This window comes from Lipotes vexillifer, unplaced genomic scaffold (assembly GCF_000442215.2).
Source record: "Lipotes vexillifer unplaced genomic scaffold, Lipotes_vexillifer_v1.1 scaffold778, whole genome shotgun sequence".
NCBI classification, from domain to species: domain Eukaryota; kingdom Metazoa; phylum Chordata; class Mammalia; order Artiodactyla; family Lipotidae; genus Lipotes; species Lipotes vexillifer.
Window position 1 is genome coordinate 2,039,604 of NW_006774127.1, and position 8,958 is coordinate 2,048,561.

Here is an 8,958-nt window from a genome sequence, read left to right on the forward strand (position 1 = left end):
CCGGGGCACGAACCCGTGTCCCCTGCATCGGCAGGCGGACTCACAACCACCGCGCCACCAGGGAATCCCCTTTTGTCAGCTTTTTACAGCTGCTGCTGGCCCAGCTAGTGGTCCCTGCGCTCTGGGGCTGCCAGGACCTGCAGAAGCAGCTTAACCAGAAGCTGGCATTCCCCTTTCTACCCCGCTAAGCACAAGGGGCTCTAGCATTGGCACTTCTGGGGGCAGACATGGCCTGGGGTATCAGAGTCCATCCAGTGGGTCAGATCTGGGACTGCAGCCACCTTCTCCCTCTGGGTCCCCACCCAAGTCGCTTCCCTCTAAGCCTTCGTCTCCTCATCTGTAAAGCGGTCCTAACCCAGAGAGCAGCTGTGCCCAGTCGGCCCTACCTTCCCATCCGAGGACTGTTTGCCAGTTCCTCCGATGTTGGCAAAGTACTGGATGACCTTCTTCGTGTTCTCAGTCTTGCCTGCACCAGATTCTCCACTGCAGGCAGAAAACGAGAGCAGATGAGTGAAGGACAAAGAGGAGATTGCCCGCAGAGAAGCAACGCGATGAAAGGTACGGGCTGGGCATCATCACATCTCACCCATCAGGGACAGACAGGGTAGGGCAGAAGGGGACTTGGGGACATGGAGGCCCCCACCCCCCCCACACTTGGTTTAGCAGATGCAGCCTTAGTCATCCCCGCTAAGCCCACTCACTCTCTGCCTGCAGATTTCCATACAAAGTCCCGCCAATTAATTCTAAGAAGGCTTAACGACATGTGTAAGACACAAACCTAATTATTTGTCTATAGACTGAGAGGCAGGAGGGACACTTACGTGATTAGCATAGACTGATTTTCACGCTCTGTAGGGAGGGAACCGTCAACAGGACGATGTCATTAGAAAGCACTTAGAAACTCGACATTTGGCATCACCCTAACCACACCGTCTGCATCTCCCTGCATCCCACCCGGCTTGGAGAATGGCTGCAGTGGCCCATGGATGCCGAAGACCTAGGATCCCATGGGGTCTGAGACTACAGGCCTGCCTCTGCAGCCCACATCCTTGCAGAAGGGGCCAAAAATTTACCAGCCACTCTGTTTCTATAAGCACCGTCCCATGAAGCTGCCTAGTCGTAAGCAACATAAGGCGAAATAGTAATAAAGATCAAGTTGTACTGTATGGTGAAGATTGCACAGGGAATGGTTAAGGGTTGACTTGAGTTCTGGGCATTATTTAGCTTGGCATCCCATGTTTTTGTGATACTTAAATGAGATGGGGTGTGAGGTAGGGCAGGTACTTAGCAAGTGCATTCACCGAGCAATATTTAAAAAAAATCTTCAACGGGTGATGAGGGGTCAGGGTTGGGATTGGGTAGCACATGGGTCTAATACACTTGGAGCCCCAATGGCAAAGGGACTTTTCTTGCCCTGCCATGACAGCCCCAGCGGACCCCATTGCACGCACCCATGAGCATGTCGTGGTAGGCAACATCTGAAATGGAGAAGAGGTGAGGCGGCATCTCCGTACGCTTCTTGCCTCTGTACATGTTGGCCACGCGGGCCCCGTAGATGGGCAGCCACCGGTAGGGGTTGACTGTCACGCAGAACAAGCCTGAGTAGGTCTGGCGGGAGAGAAGGAAGATGGTTAGCTGGCCCTCCCTCCTGATGCCCTCTTCCCTCCATATCCTGGCCCATCACAGAGCATCCTGGCTCGATCGTCCTGTCAACCTAGAGAGGTACAGTGATGTTCTCTCTGGGGGCAAAATCTATGTCTGAGTCTCTATTCAGTAAACAAAACCAGCCTTCTCTTTAATATATATCTGTTTCATTTTCTTTTGGCTTAATTATCTGAATCCATAACATAGTCATTTGTATGGATAAATACGCAGCAAAAAGTCCCCCAGCTGCTCAGTGACCACCCCCTCCTCCCACAGGGAAGCTCTGTGTTGGTTTCTAATACCCCTTTCCACGGTTTTTGATGCACATATACAAACAAATCCAGAGACACGTTCGTATCCCCTCACCTTGTTTTTAAAACAAGCAATAGTGTTCTATGATACTGATTTTTTATTTTTTTAATTAAAAAGTTTTTTGAAGTATAGTTAATTTACAATGTTGTGTTAATTTATGCTGTACAGCAAAGTGATTCAGTTATACATATATATATATGTATATATATATATTCTTTTTCATATTCTTTTCCATTATGGTTTACCACAGGATATTGAATATAGTTCCCTGTGCTATATAGTAGGACCTTGTTGTTTATCCATCCTATGTATATTAATTTGTATCTGCTCATCCCAAACTCCCAATCCTTCCCTCCCCTCCCCCTCTCCCCCTTGGGAACCACAAGTCTGTTCTCTTTGTGAATCTGTTTCTGTTTCATAGATATGTTCATTTGTGTCGTATTTTAGGTTCCACATATAAGTGATATATGATACTGTTTTATATCTTGCTTCTTCCACTTACTATACGGGGGAGATTTTCCATGAGAGTTCATGGAGTCTTTACTATGTGGACACAATCCAACTGGTAGACAACTGGGTTTGATCTACTCTTAAGAAGAGACACCACCTTCTCTTTTCACCCCATGGCGATTTTTAAAGGAAATCATCCCAGTTTTTAAAAATCAGAGAAACCAATGAGGTAGTGAAAGAAATTATTTGAGGGCAGGAAATGGCCAGATCCATGGGTCCCAAACTTCTCCTGCTGGACACTCACATTGACCTCTGGTGCCCCCTCTTTTCATGTAAACTTTAAAACTTTCCATTTTGGTCCAAGTGGGGATACCCCCCCCCAGTTTCTCCTTAGCAGAGCTGCAATATATTGCGTTTTTAAAGGGAACCTTATTAAATAGAAAGTGATCCAAAGAAAGGGGAGCAAAGAGAAGAAGAAGAGAACCCACGTAAAGACTTGAGAGGATGATGCACTGTGTCTTATCCTGGGACCCAGCCACTGAGTTGCTCTTTCCCTCCAGCCCTGTCTGCAGGGTGGGGTGGGGCAGATAGTAGACCAGAAGCTAGTTCTGTCCCTGTTTGGGTCAGAATGTAAAAGAGAGGTCCCCTGCCACCCTTGCAGGAGGGACACGAGAGGGCAGCAGTCGGGACCTTGGAGCTGTCCTGCCTGCCCCAGTTTTTCAATCAGTGGTTCAACTGAGGTGTTTGGATTTAAGAGGAGACTCCTGCCCTGGTCCCTCAGGCCACACTCCACAGAGCCTGCAGCCCCTTAGCCCAAAGACATGATGTGGCCACCCACAGGAGCAAGGGCTCAGCTGCACGGGGGCCCTGAGTAAGCACCAGCCCTGAGCTTGGCCATTGAGCCCACACGGACATTCTCAGCCAAAGCTCCAGGCTCAGCTAGGGGCAGATGTGGCTCTTCCCAGGCTGAGATTCAGTGATGCCCCACTAGCCTCCAGGCCCAGCAGATATCCCCAAGAACTTTCCAGAGATCCTCCAGCACTGCATGGGGCTACGGTGCTGCTGAGGGTCTGAATCTGGAACTAAAGTAGTATTGAGGAGGACAATGGGGGGAAGCACGTGGCAGTCCTCTTGGCTGTCACCAAAACCCAGAAGAGGAAATCCCCAGTGGCCTCTAACCTTGAAGTCAGGCCCCAGGTCACCTAGTCCTACCGGATAGCCTCTTTCCTTTTTAGTAAAGACATCTAGAGAGGCAAACACCAAAACTTCCTTATATCCCATTTTGAGTTTAGCCACCAGCACCTTCGGGAAGTCTTAGGATTTCCAAGATGGTCAGGGAGACTGATGGTAACCAGCTTTGCTCATCCTAGCACAAGGCTCAGTGTTGAATGAATGAATGGTTGGATGGAATTGGCTAGAAGGAAAGGAAAAAGGAGGGATGGAGGAAGGAAGGAAAGGAGAGATGAATGGATGGGCGGAGGGTGGATGGACAGACAGGGAAGGACCTCTGCTGAGGCCACATGAAGTCACTAGGGGGAAAATGATGTTTTGATTGGAGAGTTTGCAGGGGTGGGGTCAGGAGGAAGACTTCTGGGTGACAGCCTCAGCAAAGGATGTGCCAGCTGCCCATGGGGATCGTACCATCACTGAGATGCCAAAGCCTTGGGGTGGAAATTCTAACACGTCAAAAGCGCGGTCCCTCTGCCCTTGTCCCAGACATAATGTGTATGGGTTTCTAGGGAGGGTAGAGTAGCTGCCCCCTCCCCATCAGGAGAGGGGCAGAAGATCTGCAGCCTCCCCTTCCTCCCCACACCCAGCCCTGGCACTCACATAGATCCTCATGCTGACGTAGCGTTGACGTAGGTTGTCCAGGACGCTGGCCTCGTTCAGGAAGGTCATGTTGGCCATGTCGCTGACTTGGTAGAATTTGGGTGGGTTCATCTGCTGGATATCATCCTTCCTCATGGTGAGCGTCTGGGGGTCAAGACACAGCAGCACGTGCATTAAGACATAGTACTGTCACAGCCGCAGTGGCATCGGGCACAGGGTACTACCCACTCTCTGGTGTCCTGCAAAAAGCTGGAATCAGTGGGTCCACCTCCTGGTCCAGCTATGTCTCATTGACCTGGGATGGGGAAGAACTTCCAAGGCCATATGAGCCCTAACTGCCTCCCCTCTGAAGTAGGGATGACAGTGGCTTCCTTGGCTGGTTGCTGGGAGGACTATATGAAGTTAAGTGGCATCAAGTAAAAAGACCTTGAAGTTCCTCCCCTACATTCAGAGCACCTCCAACCTGTGTTTCTCTTCCAGCCAAGTCCATTCTGGTAGCTGATCAGAACTTGCTCACTGATCCCAGGGACCCTTTGCAGAGATGTGGCTCTTGGCTCTCTGCCTTGAGAATTAGTAGTGGTTTCTAAATAGCAATGAACTTTCCCATTAAAAATAAAAAGACATTCCCCCCTGCTCCCACCAAACCACCTTGAAGTATAAAATTGAAAGCAAGCAAGCAAGCAAACAAGACCAAAAAAAAAAAAAAAAAAAAAAAAAAAAAAAAAAAAAAAAAAAAAAAAAAAAAAGACAACAATGATGAGCAGTAGATGTTTTAAGGTGAAAATAATATAGCATTAAGAGTCTGGAGCTCCTGTGCACAAGCAGGCAAATCCCATCCCCACTCTGCACCCCAATTTTTCCTCTGTAAATGAAAACTCATGCCAGCTCTTAAATGGCAGTGTCTAGGTCCGAAGCTCAAGACATGTGATCCGGAAAACAAATATCTTTCAGCTGCCTGAAGCCTGAGATGTGAGGCTTAAACACCTACTGGGATTTCTGGGACTTTTAATAATTTATGAGTCCAACAGGCAGATAATTTGAAATCTTGACAGTTCTGGAAAATCCACCCAGTAATGGTCACCACACCCCTAGTAAGTCAGGCTAGGTTTCATTCAGAGTCCATTTCTGGTAGTTGCTGATCTCTGGTCCTCGCCACAGGCAAACTCTTCTCTTACAGCCCCAGCAGAGAAATGGAAGCCTGTGCCTTTATTGCAGGAGCCAGATGAGTTGGTCTTTCCTGTCCCAAGCCCTGCTGGATGGCCTGTCTACCGCAGGTGCTCACAGAAGTTGTGTTGTCCTTAAATTGCACCCAAACTGGGGCCTCTGGGGCTCCACTCTCATCATCCATCATTCCTGGCAACACTGCAGTGCCCTGCCTTTCTGAAAAGGATGTTTCTCCTGAGAGTTAAGCTTGACTTTCATGTTCAAACCCACTTTACCACAGCTATAGCCTCCTCTTTCTGTGGCCACTCCCCTCAAAGGGAGGGGAGGCACACAGTAAAGCTTAGACAGTTGCAAGTTCTGATCGTGGAATGTCTCTGTTCTTTTATTTGTGAAATTAACCAAGGATTGACTTCACATTCCCCAGATGCAGCCCAACCATGGAAGATGAGGTGGTGCAGTAGAGGGGTCATGGGCATTGGAGCCAGGTACAGCAGGCTTTGAATCTGAGTTCATCACTTTCTGTCTTTGTGACTGTAGGCAAATTACCTAAAATCTCTTTGATCCTCTGCAAAATAGGGTCCATACATCCTACTATATCAAGTTATTGAAAGGGTTAAGCAAAAGGTCTAGTGCCTCCCCAGGAGTCTGCCCCAGGGGAGGGGTTTCATGAACCAAAATTTCTATCCACTCTCTCAAGTCATGCCTTGTAGCTGAACACTGTGGGCCAGCAGAGAGTGGTGTGCTAGTAAACCAGCTGCATGAGAAAAAAAAAAAAAATCCCTGATTTGTACCATTTGTCAATTCCACCATGGCTGACATCAGGCTGCCAAAGGTTTAACAACCGGTTGCAAAGCCCCCGAATGTTTAGCGTTAGATCCTTACAAACCAGGGCAAGCCAGCCCCAGCACACCACCTCCATGCAGCAAAGGGCTTGGTGCCACCATCTGTAGCTCATGACGCTGGAGAGCTCACTCAGGTTGGCCAGGGTGTCCCGGGGCCCTGTCTCTCATTCCTCATGCCATCACAGGCACATAGCGCCACTCCTAATGGGTGGGGTGTTCCTTCTCATTCTTAGAAAATAGATTCCCCATGAAAGGGGAATTAAAGATAAGGTAATTTGGGGCTTTAAAGATAAGTAACTCTCCTGATAATCTGTCTCACACATGCACTGTTTTAGAGCATACAAAGTACTTTCATGTCCTATCATGTTGGACTCTCTGTTGTAAGAGAGCCAAAGCTCAGAGAGGCAGTGTCCTGCTTAGGGCCCCACAGCTTGAGTGTCATTGAGTCTGAACTTGAACCCAGCACAGGGGACTTGGAGGCATCTGCTCTTTTTGCCACCTTGCCTCTTGAGCCCGGGTGTCCACCACTCCTAAAGCTCAATTTCATCCTGGGGATTATTCCCCTCCCACCTGGTTGGTGATCGTCTTCACGGTGACCTGGTCGCCCTGTTCGGACTGGATCTCCCCAGAAATGAAGCCCTCCTTCTCATCCTTGACCCAGCAAGACCTCTTGATGTCATAGGGCTTGTTCATGGCTTCCATTCTCTCCTTTTCGGAAGGTGTCAGGAAGGGCATTGGGTCCACATCATCCCCACATTCACCTCTGGATCCACTGGGCATTGTGGCTTGGCTGAGGGAGGAGCAAGAAGGAACCACGGGCGGGAACCAGGACTTCCCTGGGTTCTGGAGGGGAAAGAGAGGATAGTTTGCCAAGACTGTTGTATGGCCTGGGGCAAATGCCTGGGAGAGACATGGGGCTGCTTCTCTCATGTCACTTTGAATGTCTTGCTGCTATTAGATCTTAGTAACCAAGAATAAGAAAGGAGCTGATAACTCCTCAGAGTTGTGTACCCCTAGCCACCACAAAACACTTCTGCATCTGTGGTCCCATATGCCCGTCACACTAAGACTGTGAGGTAGGGATCAGGGAGTGCATTTTTTATTTTTATTTTTTATTTTTTTTATTATTATTATTTTTTTTCCTTGCGTTATGCGGGCCTCTCACTGTTGTGGCCTCTCCCATTTGCGGAGCACAGGCTCCAGACGCGCAGGCTCAGTGGCCATGGCTCACGGGCCCAGCCGCTCCGCGGCATGTGGGATCTTCCCGAAACGGGGCACGAACCCGCGTCTCCTGCATCGGCAGGCGGACTCTCAAGCACTGCGCCACCAGGGAAGCCCAGGGAGTGCATTTTATGAAGGAGAAGACGAAGGCCAAGAGAGGTTACGGCATGTGCACTTTTAACCATGAACTGGGACGAGAAAAGGATTACCACTTGGTTTTCATTTTCCCTTAAGGTCTGAGCAGAGGCCACAAGCCACCATAGTACCAGCACTGCTGTGGCTTGTCCCCAACAGAAATCACAGCTATTCTCCTTTCATTGTAGCAGGCATCTCCAAATATGACTTACCCTCGTCTCAACTTTGAAGTGATGGTCTTATGAGACCCTCGGTTAGAAGTTGTTATTTAAATCTACTAACAAAAAAGTACACTTTTAACTGCTATATCACAAACTGATTTTGTAATATTTTGATAACTGGATTTTAATACCATTGGTTTCCTTTGTGACCCTACGTAGTTTATTTTATGCATTTAAAAACTCTAATCTGAGCAGAGGTCCACAGGCTTTACTAGATGCTAAGTGAGTCCCTGGTACAGAATAATTGCCCCCGGTTCAGTGGTTACCTGTCTTAAGATGAGGCCAGCCTGGGGTCAAGGCTGGACCTCTTGGTTTCCAAATGCAGACAAACTAGGAAGGAGGAGGACTGGGGACTTTCAGTAGCAAAGAGAGAAGTCAGAGGCGTTGCAGTTTGTCTTGGGGGTGAAGAAACTTCTTGGAGGTTTGGGGAGGATGTGGTTCTGAGCCCCATTGTCAGCAGTGCTGTTCTCAAGCCAAGGGTACAGCCTCCACCTTTAAGTAACCCAGCTGGGGATGGAGCGTCTCACGACGGTGCCCCCAGACACCTGCTATACCAAGGTATCCTCTGGGGAGCTCCAGCGTTTCCTGCCAGGGGTCCTGGTGTTTCCAAAAGAGGCTGAGCCAGGACAGGCAAGCGATGGAGGCAAAGCCAGACACTTTCTCCTCTTCTCTTCTCGCTGTGGGGGCCAGCTTAGAGTTCTGATTGGAGCCTGGGTTCCCCAACCCCAAAGCTGGTCCGTTTTGCAGAAAATAAGAATGAGAGAAAGGGTATGGGTGGGGTGTGGGGGGGTAGGGGTCCTGTGCCTCCATGGGCCACTGACCTTTTTGTCCATCTGGTGATGTCTGTGGTCTCACTGGACAAAATTTTAAATTCAGGTAATAAACTGTATAAGATCACCAAGGAAACAAATGACATTGAAATGTAATTAACACAATATTAAACATGCATGATACAGCACTAGGTGTGCTTCCTAACGGCAGGTCTAATAACCACTTTAGTTTTGAAGCAACCGTGAGAATTAACAATCTTTTGACCTCTCTGCAACAACTGTAATATGATATGAAATTATCGGTGACTTCCGTTGCTGACGGCCACAGGCATTGCTAATACGACTGTGTTAAAAAGGGGAGGAAATGAT

General features: G+C 48.7%; 1 protein-coding gene across 1 annotated transcript in view; it reads right to left on the bottom strand.

The window, feature by feature from the left end:
* The window catches only part of MYH16 (myosin heavy chain 16), a 53,886-nt gene extending 46,864 nt beyond the window's left edge, over nt 1–7,022 (bottom strand). The window contains exons 1-5 of the mRNA XM_007448860.1: nt 6,813–7,022; nt 4,237–4,380; nt 1,452–1,608; nt 822–849; nt 387–483 (exon numbers count right to left, since the gene is read on the bottom strand). Of these exons, the coding sequence (XP_007448922.1) occupies nt 387–483; nt 822–849; nt 1,452–1,608; nt 4,237–4,380; nt 6,813–7,022 (636 nt within the window). The remainder of the gene's footprint in view (nt 1–386; nt 484–821; nt 850–1,451; nt 1,609–4,236; nt 4,381–6,812) is intronic.
* Nucleotides 7,023–8,958: the final 1,936 nt, after the last annotated feature.